At 40.8% G+C, this 13,323-nt stretch overlaps 1 protein-coding gene across 5 annotated transcripts in view; it reads left to right on the top strand.

The window, feature by feature from the left end:
• The first annotated feature begins 2,366 nt into the window (after window positions 1-2,366).
• The window catches only part of ARL5A (ADP ribosylation factor like GTPase 5A), a 26,906-nt gene continuing 15,949 nt past the window's right edge, over window positions 2,367-13,323 (top strand). For 4 of the 5 annotated variants that reach the window (XR_003094273.1, XR_003094274.1, XR_003094272.1 and 1 more), the window contains exons 1-3: window positions 2,367-2,427; window positions 7,937-8,084; window positions 10,506-10,589. Coding sequence is in view for 2 of the 5 variants with exons in the window: in XM_006024540.3 (XP_006024602.1) it covers window positions 7,941-8,084; window positions 10,506-10,589 (228 nt within the window). In the remaining 3 variants the exon portion in view is untranslated. The remainder of the gene's footprint in view (window positions 2,428-7,936; window positions 8,085-10,505; window positions 10,590-13,323) is intronic. The other variant, XM_025205203.1, reaches the window with a different exon arrangement.

Below are 13,323 nucleotides of genomic sequence, written 5' to 3'. Positions count from 1 at the left end.
CCGGGGGGGCCTGGAGATCATTGAGTTGGCACAGGGCAGCGTTTGGCCTGATGCTCCCTCAGGCCATCGTTATGGGGTCGCTTTTGCCGGCCGGCTTGTTTCTGGACTTTTTTTAATTGGTGGCTTGGCGGAGCCTGGGTGAGCCGCGCTGGTGTGTTTTGCAGTCTGATCCCCCCGGATAGTTGAGCAGATTTAATCTGTGCGGGGTTGGCCGGTTTCCTTTGCCGGCTGCGTTTAGGGGCCCCTTGAGGAGGGAAAGCAGCGAGGGGATTGAGCGCTGTCAACCACACGCTTGGACACACGCCTGGAAGGACATCTGTTGTGCCCGTCGGCGTCTCGTTGTCTCTGCAGTGGACACGGATTTTGCAAACCCTTTTTTAAAAAAAAAACTGCTTTTGTTTCTTGTTTGGTTTTTAAAAGGTGATTGATCTTTTGAGCTCCAAAGGCTTTCCCTGCATTTCAGCGGGAATCAACTTTTGCCTCCACGAGCTACAGCTGAGGGGAGCTTGCTGTTTAATCTGGCCGGTCTCACTCTCTTACTGCATGTAACGATTTGAAATAGGTTGCAGTACAATATAGGTTTCTGTCAATAGCAAGCTTTTTCTGTGTGTTGTTTTTTCTTTCGTTTTAACATGCTGGTTACATCATTAGGGTATTTGTATTTTGCTTTAAATAAATATTGAAGCAAATGATGGTATCGATGGTATCTGAACTGTGACAGAAACGTAGCTGCAGTTCTGATTAGGGAGAGAAGCAGTCTGAAGTTTGACTGCTAAACTTTGCCTTCAACAGACAGTTTTTGGGCTTACGCTCCCTCAGGCCATCATTATGGGGCTGGTTTTGATGGCTTGCGGGTTTTTTTATTGGTGATTTGGTATCTCAAGCTCACTTTTAAATATTCTTCTGAATGTTTGAATTACAAAGGCAACAGTATACATAAAACCACGCTACAGTTGTGGAGCATTGTATGCTCCCTTGTGTCTTGTTGTTTACAGTGTCTATTTTTGTTAGTGATGGATAGCCAATGATAAACCTTAGCATGCTAATGAAATGCATTTTATGGCGAGTACATTGTTTCCAATGCCACTTTTGAAAGAGATCTGTAATGTGGTGTAAAATGTTATATTAGCTATTCTTGTGTTTAAGTAGACATTGTCTTCTATAAAGCTGACTTTCAGATAAACCATTTTGTACATGCTCACTGGATGGTCCCCATATTCAGTGCTTTAACCATTCTGGCCAAATCCTTTAAAACACCCTTTTTTGTTGTCTTTTAAGGTTTGCATCATCCATTCTCCCTATAGATGAACTGCTCCACATGATTTCCTAGTATCAGCTTTGCTGGCAACATCTGTCAGAAACAAAAGGGCCTTATATGGGGTCAGGTAAGCAGCTGTTTTTACAATATTGTGCAGTTATGCAAAGTTATTGTAACTTAAATTTATACCCTATGGGATATAAACGACTCTGCAAAACCACACAATATTGATTTTAAAAAACCCAAAAAGCACTTACCTGACCCCTTGTAAAAAATCAAATGCATCTGTACTCTATTAATGTAAGCAGTTACTGCTACAGACTAAAGTTTGGCTGCACATTTAATGGCCTGGGCAACTTTATACCTGCCTACCATGCTCATCACATGAATATTTCCACAGAAGTCAGTGATGTTATTTGTGTGAATAGAAGTTGTATAGTCCAGCCAATAATGAGTAGCACTTGTCTGTACAGTACACTAACAGACTAAGTGTACTTTAGAAAACCAATTATTCAACTTATAGCCTTGTTAAAATGGGAAAAAAAGACAATATATTTAAACACTAATTAATTCAGGTTTTTGGTTTAAAAACATTTGCTTATGTGACTAAATGTTTCATGTAGTACCAGTTCACTTATCCCAAATTACGTTAATTGAAATGACTGGTGCAGCACAGTCAAGGAAAAATACATTCTTTGGGATACATTGTTTATATGACAGAAATTGACTGCTTTACCAAGTAGATGAGTAGTCCTGTTTACCATGGAAATCACCCTTTTCTCTAAAATTATAAACCAGAATGAGATTTTCTTTTCATGCTCCATTCTTTGCTAATCTAATTAGTTTCTAAATTATTGTGTGTTTTCATTACATTGTAGTAATGTGTAAAGACTTCAGAAGGGACCCTGTTGTTATTTATTTTTGAAGACGGTTGAGAGCCTTATGTTCTGAGTTTGGTCTTATTTAAGAATTAGATTTTCTTTAGTTATGCTGGCTAGCTATGTGCAGGCTGGCATAGAATTATCTGTTTAGTGATATGCACTAAGTATTAAATAAGTGTATAAGTGCTGTGGTGATTGCGACTTACTAGTGAATTTTTTTATTTCAGAGCACAAAGTAATCATTGTTGGTCTGGATAATGCAGGAAAAACTACAATTCTTTATCAATTGTAAGTATAAACTTTCGAAAATACATTAAAATATTTTGTGTAGTAGTTTCTCTCTTGCTCTGACTTCATATCTACTTCCTTATCCCCACCTTCCACCCCCAACTTATTTTTAGAGCTGTAGGCTGTGTGTGAAGGCATAATGTAGGTGGTGATTGTCCCCCACCAAATTGTGAAGTTCTGTGTACTGACTGGTAGATATTCATTTGACAGTAATATGTTAGCAGGGCTTGGAGGTATTCTTTTTCCTGGATTATTTTATAGTTGAGAGGGGTAGTTAGCTGTGTTAGTCTGAGTCAAGCAGATGGCAGGGTAGATATGTACCTTATAGACTAAAGAGAGACACACACACAGACACCTCACCCCCCTGTGTTGCCCTTCCACAGAATCTGATGAAGTGAGCTCAGATTCGCAGAAGTTTATGCTCTCTAACAATAGAAAAGCTGCGAAGGGCCGGAAGGGACCCCCAGAGGCCATCCAGTCCAACTCCCACCTGAGGCAGGATCATCCCTATCCAAACCATCCTATACAAACTATAATGTAAACTCTGCATGAGACTACTGTCAACCCTGACACAACACAGACATGATGACACCTTAACCTGCCACAGGTAAAGCAGGGGAACCATTGCAGCCAATGCTGCTTCTATGAAATGTTGCCAATATATGCTCAAGAGATCCCAGGTAGAGGGCTATGCGCTTTCTTCAGAGGAAGGCAAAAACCCTCACTGTCCATATCAGTCTAACCACGGAGTAAAACTCCTTTCTGACCTTGAGCAGAGGGGCAAGACCTTCTAGCCAGAAACCTCTGACTTTGGTCCCAGCAGGAGCATTGGCACACTGCAGTCAAAAGCCCCAGTGTTAGCTGTAGCCGGCACCCAGTGCCTCTGAGGAAGGCTTAAAAACACCCTAAAACGTAGCAAAAAGGGGGTGGGATGGGGGTGTGAGCAAGGGTAACCAGCCAGGCCCAAAAGCCTGAGAAATACACCTCAGTGCAACCCCAGCCCCTACCCAGAGGTGCGAGTGCCAAGCAAAATACCTTTGCATGCCATGCACTGGCATGTGCGCCAGTGGTTGCCTCCACTGGGCTATCCAGCCTTTCCTTGAACACCTCCAGTGTTTCCTAGACAGTTTATTCCACTGCCTCACTGTTCTCACAGTGAAGATATTTTTCTGGATATTCAAGCTAAACTTACTTCACTGCAACTTCAAGCCATTGGTCCACATCCTACTTTCTGCAGTGAGAGAGAAAAAATACTTCCCCTCTTCTTTATGATAGCCCTTTAGGTATTTGGAGACTGCTGCCGTGTCCCCTCTTAAGTGCCTTTTTGTAAGCTGAACATGCCTAGCTCCTTCAGCCTCTCTTTGTATGACTTGTCTTCCAAGCCCTTATCATCTTTGTTGCCAGCCTCTGGACCCCCTCTAACTTCTCCATACCTTTTGTAAAAATGTGGAGTCCAGAACTGCACACAGTACTCTAGATGACACCTAAACAGTACAGAGTAGAGAGGCGCTGTTGCCTCCCGTGTCTTGCACCTAATTCTTCTGTTGATGCACCCCAAAACTGCATTTGCCTTTTGTGCAGCTGCATCACTCAATATATACTGAGTCTGTGATTTACGAAAACTCTCAAGTCCTCTTCCATAGAGTGGCTATTCAGCCAAGTGTCACCCATTTTATATTTGCATTTTATTCCTCCCAAGGTGTAATACCTTTCATTTGTCCACATTGAACTTCATCCTGTTAGCTCTAGCACAACTTTCCCATCTGTTGAGATCCTTCTGAATTGCACTCACGTGCCTCCAGCATATTTGCAGTCCTTTCTAGTTTCATGATGTGTGCATACTTGCTCAAGCAGCTTTCTATGCCGGCATCCAAATCGTTAATAAATACATTGAACAGCACTAGGTCCGGGACGGACCCCTGTGAGACTCTGCTTGAAACCTTCTGCCATTCTGATATGGACCTGTTAATTACCCATTGCTCGTAGCCATTGAGCCAGCTACCAATCCACCTTGTAGCAAGTTTTATCCTGCCCACATTTCTTCAATTAGTTTATGAGAAAGTCATGCAAGACCTTGTCATAAGTCCAGATATACTATATCCACCGTATTTCCTTCATCCACCCAAGTAGTTACTTTGTCAAAGAAGATCAGGTTTGTTTGACATGATTTATTTTTCATAAAGCCATGCTGGCTGTTTGCAATCCGCCTTTTCTCCTTCAGATGCTTGCAAGTGGCTTTCCTTAGGATAAGTATCCACAGTACTTGTCAGTTTTTGAGGTGAAGCTAACTGGTCTGTAGTTCCCTGGGTCGTCCTCCTCCTTGCCTTTTTAAAGAGGGGCACTATGATGAGGTACCAGTCCTCTGGTACCTCTCCCATCTCCCACGACTTCATGAAGATCATTGCCAAGGGCTCAGAGATCTCCTCTGCCAGTTTCTTCAGGACCCTGGGGTGAAGCTGACTTGAATTCATTCAGACCCAACAAAAGCACTCTGTCTGTCTCTTGTTATCTCCTCCCTCAGCGTCTACTCTTCCTTATCCAGATAATTCTTATTAGGTGTCTGGCTACAGCGTAATTTTTCTGTGAAGACTGAGGCAAAGTAGCTGTTGAGCTGTGGTCGTCTTTGCATCCTTAGGAGTTCCCTCTGTCTTGTTAACAGGACCCACAGCTTCCTTGGCCCTTCTTTTCTGGCCAAGGTACTTCTAGAACCTTAACTTCCTTTGCCAGGTGCAGCTTGTTCTCTATCTTTGCCTTCCTGATTTTGCCTCTGTAGGTTCTTGCTGTTTCCTTGTAGACTTCCTTGATGACCTGACCATTCTTCAACTGCCTTTATACTTCCTTCTGCATTTGAGGCATTTTAGAATCCCCTTGTACAACCACATTGGTTGCTATCTCATATATATATCTTATTTAGTTAGCCTATAAGATGAATATCTGCTCTACTATTTCATAGTTACCAATGTTCCACCAAAAGGTATGATTGTTTGCTGATCAGAGTTCAGGATCCTCATTACACTTATTGTGTGTAAGTCACAGGGGCTGCCAATGTAAACAAAGTCATTAACATGACATGCCTAAAATTTAATGGTTGTGTACCTGCATTTATCTTAAATTTAAGCTGAGGATTAGAGAGTTAATTGTTAAACTAACCAATGTTGAAAAACAAAAATAAACTTCCTCCTGTTCCTCTCTCGATATTTCTAAACATTTGAGAAAGGTACACTTGCCAGACTCATAACAGGAACTCCTTATCCCTCTGTTTTCCTTCATAAGCTCCCTGTGTTCCATCCCCCTGTCTGTCTAATTCTGCAGCCCCCACAACCTCCTTCCACCTCGCCAGGTGATGTGTGTCCCTTATGCACTTCGTTCCATTGTTCACCATTTTTCCTCCCAATTATGGGTCCTTCGTTTAAGGGGCTCTCTAAGCTCCCATTTCCCCCCCCCCCCCCCCAATTTCAGGATTGTCCCATTTTCCCTGCTTCTGAAGTCTTTGTGCACTCACAATTTCTCTGCAGGGGGTTTTATTTCCTGTGGGACAAATAACTGTGGCACATATTTGCACTGGCATGGCAAAAGGACCCTGGTGTGGTAGAGGAGGCTGGGTCCAGCATCTATCCTGACCCCAGTAGTCTTACCTGGGGTGCTGGGGGCCTCCCGGGGCAGCAGTGGTGTTGAGCCAGCTTCTCGGAGTGTGACTCTGGCCAGCCAGGCTCCAGTTTCTGGTGGTGAACACTGCTGCCACATGCGCTGTGCTGCTTTTGTTAGTAGCAAGTTTTTTTTAACACCGGGATCTCCCTCATGTGCACGCTCATGGGGATGTGCCCATGGATTTCAAATAGGACTTCATAGTGTCAAAAACATTCTGACCTGTTGTGGTCTGAGTTATGACCGAAGAATTGTTCTGTTGTTTTTCCATAATCAGAAAATGATTGAAAGCTAAGAACTGTCATTTTCTGAGGAGTGCCTCGAGTCTAATGAGGTTGAGAACCACTGATATAGAATGATTCCATCAGACTTTTTTTTTTGATCTGTAGACCAGGGGTGGGCCAGATGTGGCCCACCAGGCCATTCTATCCGGCCCGTGGGGCCCCTAAAAAATTTTAAAAATTAATATTTATCTGCCCTGGACTACCTGTCATGCGGCCCTTGATGGCTTGCCAAAATTCAATAAGCGGCCCTCTGCCCAAAATAATTGCCCGCCCCTGCTGTAGACAATTGTCTTTGTTTGAAGCTGTAATGGTGCTAACAGATAGCACAGGATTCTCATATCCCTTATCTTGCCTTCTGGGTTTCTGATTTTTCTAGTCAAATCATTGGGTTGTGGTTACTGATGCTTAGAAGGAAACAAGAAACTTGAGATACAGTATTCAAAAGTTATCTTGTTACGGGAAAACAGAGAAATATTGTAAAGTTGAGTACAAAACCTTGCAAGCTCAGACAGCTAAAAGAGCTTTTAAATATGGCTTATTTCAAACCAGAGTATATCCTTCCTTAAACTGAATTTTAAAATCAAATTCAACAAACAGTATCTTGCTCTGTCATCCTCCTCATTGTTTTCCAGCTCTTTGTTCTACCCCCTCATAATCTGCACGTTTTCATTTCATTAATCATTTTTTTGCAAATGTATGCTATGATTGCTTATTACATGAACCCAGAAACTGGTCTTTTATCTGGTATTCCATTTCACATTATCCCTGGCCCATTTCACTCCTGGATTCAGTCTTGGTATTTATGTAAGTATAGTTGTCACTTTATGGAGAAAAACAGCAATTTAAACAAGTTCTTGAAAATACTTTTTTTCTTTGAAAACGGTTTTGTGTGGACCATACTGAAATGCGTTTGTTTTACTATAAAGGCTTGTTTTGGACACTCCAAGAGAGCACTTCTGATGTAAAACATTAGTTCTCTGAGTATCTAAATCCATCAGTAGTTATGCTGAGTATATCAAAACAACATTTTAAATTGCATTATAGAAAACAGCAAAGACAATACAGTGCATATGTGTTGGATATATTCATTTTCACACATGTCTCTAAGTTATAGAAAAGTACAATGATGGCTGAGAGAGTAGAGCAAAGTTGATATTTTTGGGGGAGAAATCCTTGTTCTTTCAGTAGCTTTATAAATCAGACATGGAAAAAAAAATATTCTGTCCCAGATTGAGACTGTATTGTTGGTGGGGGTAGTTTGTTTTTTGTTTTTTTTTTAAGCCTAGAAATACTTTTTTTTTTAACTGACTGTTAGACACCTTTTAGAAAATACCCTTTGAGCTTTATGGTGTCATTACTAATCTGTTCAGTGAAAGTAAAATGCAAGTTAGACAAATAACATGCACCTTTCGCTGCATCAGGGAATGTCTACTGAAATGCTGACTACCATCAGAATTTCAGTTTATGAAAGGTAGGTTAGTTTTGTGGCCTGACATTCTTAACAGAGTAAGAACATTGACAACAGTTGTTTTCCCAGCGTGACATATGCAAGTTGTTGTTCAGTTACTTTTGTTTTGCAGTTCTATGAATGAAGTGGTGCACACTTCACCTACGATAGGGAGTAATGTAGAAGAGCTTGTGGTTAATAACACACGTTTTCTAATGTGGGACATTGGAGGACAAGAATCGCTTCGATCTTCATGGAACACCTACTATACAAATACAGAGGTAAAAGTTTATACCTTATTGAAAGAATCATTTTTATTCTCGTATTGTAGACCAGGTATGTCAAATATATGGCCTGCAGGCCAGATCTAGCCTGTTGGGCTCCTGGTGGGTCAGAGAATTTAGGGGCATGGCCTGCTACAGAATTTGGTGCCCTAGAAGGGATCCGTGGCTTCAGAGCACCTTTTTACATTGCTTTAAGCAGGGGATTTAAGTAGCTTCCAAGCTCACAGCTGTGGAACTGAGATACAGAGTTTTTTTTTTTTTAGTAAAATTAGCAAACAATGTTTGTTCCCAGAGGTTTCCAGAAACAGATTTCCCACTCCACCCTGTTCAGTGGTCACAAAAATGTATTTTCTGTACTGCTAGTATGTCTCTGGGTCCTAGTTATGTTAACTGCCCCTGTAGCAGAGTTTAACTTCTTGCAACAGAATTCCAGTTTTACTGCAGAAAAGAATTTTTAACTTTCAGCCATGTCTATTATAGATCATTTTTCAGGTTAGGAAAAACTACCAAACTTATTGTAAAAGGTACATTCAGCTGCATATGGCAGTTTTTAATGATTAATTCATTCAGTGAGACTGAATCTTTCTTCAGGAAAATAAAAAAAAATAAAAAAGCAAAATGAGATCAAAAAGTAGGAAACCTAGAATAAAAGTTATTATTTTAATCTATATAATGACTAAAATAGAGATTTAAATCACTTCAGTTTAAATTGGTCTGTCATTCTTAGATGTTAGATAGAGTTGTACCTTGCACGCTAACTAGTTTAGAGATGCATATGCTTTTATAAGTAATAGCTCACTTCATCAGATGCTGTGAAAGGATTTAGGGAGCAGGGGTTCAAGTAGAAAGTAATTTCAATATAGCTGATAGGGACAGGGGTTGAAAAAAAAGAAGGCACTGCTGAGAGGGGCAAAGGTGGGTTGAAGAGAAAAGCAAAGCAATAAACCCATGAGAGAGAGAGAGAGTTAAGAAAGCTAATACAGGTAATGGGATAAGAATCTGTAGCCTCTGTTTAGATCACACTGTGTACTATCTGTGGATGATTTATTTTTCACAACTTCCTGTTCAGGTGTAGTTGTTAAGAACACCCACTTTTGAGGTCAGTGATAACGTGTCCAGGGAATTTAAAGTGTTCTGCCACAGGTGTTTGTATGTCTCGACTCTGTTCCAGATTGTTGTCCATTCATTCTTTCACGTAGGGATTGCCCCATTTGTCCAGTGTAAACAGCAGAGAGGCACTGTGAGCAGATAATGGCATATATAACATTGATAGAAGAGCAGATAACTTAACCTCAGATGTTATAATCAGTGTTATTGGTCTGTGGTGATAGCCCAGTCGAGTGATGGTAGTAGTCAAGATTGTTTAATTCCTGTTCTCACCAAGGCAACAAACCTAGATGCCAGCTGTGCCTCTTCATCAACAAAGACCTACATCATCACTTTAACCAATGTAAAAGAAGAACAAGAAATCATCCACAGTCTGGATTGTGTAAAGTATGGTCTAAATTAGGGGTGGGCAAAATGCAGCCGGCGGGCCAGATGTGGCCCACCAGGCCATTCTATCTGGCAGGGTCCCTAAAAATTAAAAAAATTAGTATTTATCTTCCCCTGCCTGCCTGTCATGCGGTCGTCGATGGCTTGCCAAAACTCAGTAAGCGGCCCTCCTCCCAACATAATTGCCTGCCCCTGATCTAAACAGAGACGGCAGGTTCTTGACTGCAGATTTTTATTTCATTGCCTTGGTTAGCACTCTTAACCTCTTCACCCCTGTGGGGTTGCTGCTTTGTTTTTTCTCTTCAACCTATCTTTGCTTCTCAGCAGTGTCTTCTCTCTTTTCCTCCCCCCAGTTCCCATCCTTTGAATTTTAAATTAATCTTTCTATTTGAACACCTGCTCCCTAAGTCCTTTCATAGTATTTGACAAAGTGAGCTGCTGTTTACGAAAGCTTACCTATCCCTGAATTAGTCTGCTAGTTAGTCAACTCTGCCTGATTTCAAACTAACATGGCTGACTACTTCTCTGTTGTTAGACATGTGTAGCTGAATTTTCTGTTGTCCTAATACAAGCTTCAGTATGATATGAGAGGTGTATGCAACCCTAACAAAGATGGCCTGTCATTTTAAAGCAGTTTTTTAGGAAATGTGTATGGGAAATTTATATACAAACTTAAAAAAGCAGCAAACATATTTAAAATCCATAAACAATTGGTTTCTGGAAAGGTTCATTTATTCTGCTTCCACTTAAAACTATATACATAGTCTGTCCTCCAGTATCCCACATCAGAAAACTGTCTACTTAATGTGTAGTTCTGAGTGGATGTAGAATAAACCCAATGGATCCTATGAGAGAGAAATTTAGTGCTAGTGCACCTCATAAACATGCAAGCTATACATATATTTACTAACCTTTTTTTTTAAGTTTGTAATAGTTGTTGTGGACAGCACAGACAGAGAGAGAATTACTGTAACTAAAGAAGAACTCTATAAAATGTTAGCACATGAGGTAAGTGGTCTATTATGGTTTCAAGGTTTGCTGACTATTTAGAATTTTAAAATCTTACAAAAAAACATAGCCTATGAATTTCTTATTTTTCTTAAAATAATTGCATATAAACCAACAATAAAGGTCAAACTGTTATGCTTACAACATTTCATTAAACAAAGGTCGCTGCTTTGTTGTGATATAAGGAGGTGGATCTCATACTTTTGTATGTAACATAATTCTGAATATAAAGTTCGGAAAATCTAGCACGTAACTTTATAGACCAGGAGGCGTGTACTCCTTTCTAGTACAGTCCCAGGCAACACCAGTCTCAATCTTGTGTTTGTGAAAAAGTACTAGTATTTGGACCAGATACCATCTGAGCTGAATGATTCTTCTATACAAGATGCTTTTTTTTTTCAGATAGCAGGGGAAAAACCTTAATTGGAAGGAAAGCAGAAGGGAAGAGGAAAAATTAAATATAACCAAGATAGTTGTACAAGGAGCATGTAGTACTTAAGTATTCAGTATGCCATAAATGATACAGCACTGTTAGATTTTCATTTGTACCTGCTGCTAGACCTGAAATTATTAACTGTATGTGTATGCTGTGTTTGTGTGCTGATACTGCAATGGAAAGTTCTTGCTTTGATTAGTGTACTGTTTTGCCCAAATCCTCATGGAATTCAAAAAGCTTTAGGACTCTGATATTTCTGTGTACAGGTGGTAAGACCAGACACAACTTAGTTGCTTATATCCTCCTGAAATGGGAAATAATACAGTACAGATGCTCTAATTAAATATTTAATGACACTGTAAAGGTATACAGTTTATACTAATGCATGTTCCTGTTGTGTTATAGGTAATCTAAAAATATTAGGCCATAATTTTTCCTCAGGGTACTACACCTGATGGAGCCCTGTTGAAAATTAGTGCTCCACCCTGATACAGTACTCTGCCTTCACAATGCAGAAACTGGGCCTTAGTAAAAACACAGAATACATTTATATTTTGATTAATGGTCACTATGAGACTTAGGGTTGACAAGCTGGTTAATTAATCAGTTATATAAGTAAAGAATCAGAGAGAGAGAGGGCTGTAAAGTCCTGATTCTGTAAAGGTTGTTAATATGCATTCGAGATCACAGGGAGAGGGTCGCTCCCCCCTCTACAGAGGAAGGCTAAAGCCCCCACAATCCATGCCAATCCGATCATGGGATAAAATTCCTTCCTGACCCTGAGCAGAGGGGCAAGACCCGCTAGCTAGGAACTTCTGGATTTAAATCCCTGCAGGAGCACTGGCACACCTGTCAAAATCCCCAGCCTTGGCTGTAGCCAACACCCCTCTGAGGGAGGCTTAAAAAACCCATAACATATCAACAAGGGGTGGAGGGTAATTCCCACCCAGCCCCATGCAATAACTAGCAAAGCCCAGAAGCAAGGGAGATACCCATAGTAGAACATAAGTATAATTACACCTATATCATCTCCATCCAGCGGCTGTCCAGTCTTTTCTTGAACACCTCCAATGATGGAGAGTCCACAACTTCCGTAGACAATCTATTACACTGCTGCTCTGTTCTAACAGGGCAGAAGTTTTTCCTGATATCCAATCTAAACTTACTTTGCTGCAACTTCAAGACATTAGTTTGCATCCTGCTCTCCTGCAACAGAGAAAAGGTGTTTTCTGTTGTTTTTTTGGTAGCCCTTTGGTAGCCCTTTTGAAGACTGCTGTTATGTCCCCTCTTAAGCATCTTTTCTGTAAGCTAAATCTGCCTAGTTTCTTCAGCCTTACCTTGTATGGGTTGCTTTCCAAGCCCTTTTATCATCTTTGCTGCCCACCTCTGGACCCTCTCTAACTTCTCCATGTTTTTTATTTAAAACGCGGAGCCTAAAACTGCACAAAGTACTCTGGATGAAGTCTAACGAGTGCTGAGAGCAGTACTGTCACCTCCTGTGTCTTGCTTGTGATGCTTCTGTTGATGAATCCCAAAACTTCATTCACCTTTTGTGCAGCTGTATCACTGCAGGCTTATATTGAGTCTGTGATTTACCAGTGTCAACTGACTGGTCAAATTGACAGCCTGTTATTTGACTCTAGTCAGAAATTGTCAAATATTCCCCTGAAAACCAAGAATACCCTTGTGTAGATGGTGGCCTACCTTTTTTTTAATTGCATCATGGGGTTATCTGCTTAATGCAAGGGTAGGAGGACTGCGCTTCTTGCCCCTCAGTCCTGCAGGAGTCAGGATACATGTACAGGTACACACACTCACTCTCTGTTTAGGAGAAGGTATCCTTTGCCCTGCTCCTCTGAACTCTTCCAGTCTCCTTTCCCTTAGCTGCATTAGGCCACTTGGTGCTGCAGGAGCTACTCTGTGATGAGAGAAGAACCAAAACTAGCAGTATAAAAATGCCTCTCCTGGCCATCTGCTGTGATTTCGGGCATCTCCAAATGCAAACAGCAAAATGCTTGAAGAGTTGACCTGCTGCCCGCTTAGTGTAACTGCATTTTAAACTGACTTTTCTTTTATAATTACTATGTATGGTTTATTTCTGATTAATTTCTTTCTTTTTTATTTTGTAATAATAATAGTAGTATCTCTTAGCAGCGTCTCCCTTTGTTGGCAGAGTGATAAAAAGATTCTGGTATAGATTCATAGATGCTAGGGTCGGAAGGGATCTCAATAGATCATCGAGTCCGACCCCCTGCATAGGCAGGAAAGACTGCTGGGTCTAGATGACCCCAGCTAGAT

Source organism: Alligator sinensis, unplaced genomic scaffold, assembly GCF_000455745.1.
Source record: "Alligator sinensis unplaced genomic scaffold, ASM45574v1 scaffold61_2, whole genome shotgun sequence".
NCBI lineage: Eukaryota > Metazoa > Chordata > Crocodylia > Alligatoridae > Alligator > Alligator sinensis.
The sequence above is the reverse complement of the archived record's forward strand: the minus strand, read 5'-3'. Positions and strand labels throughout refer to the sequence as shown.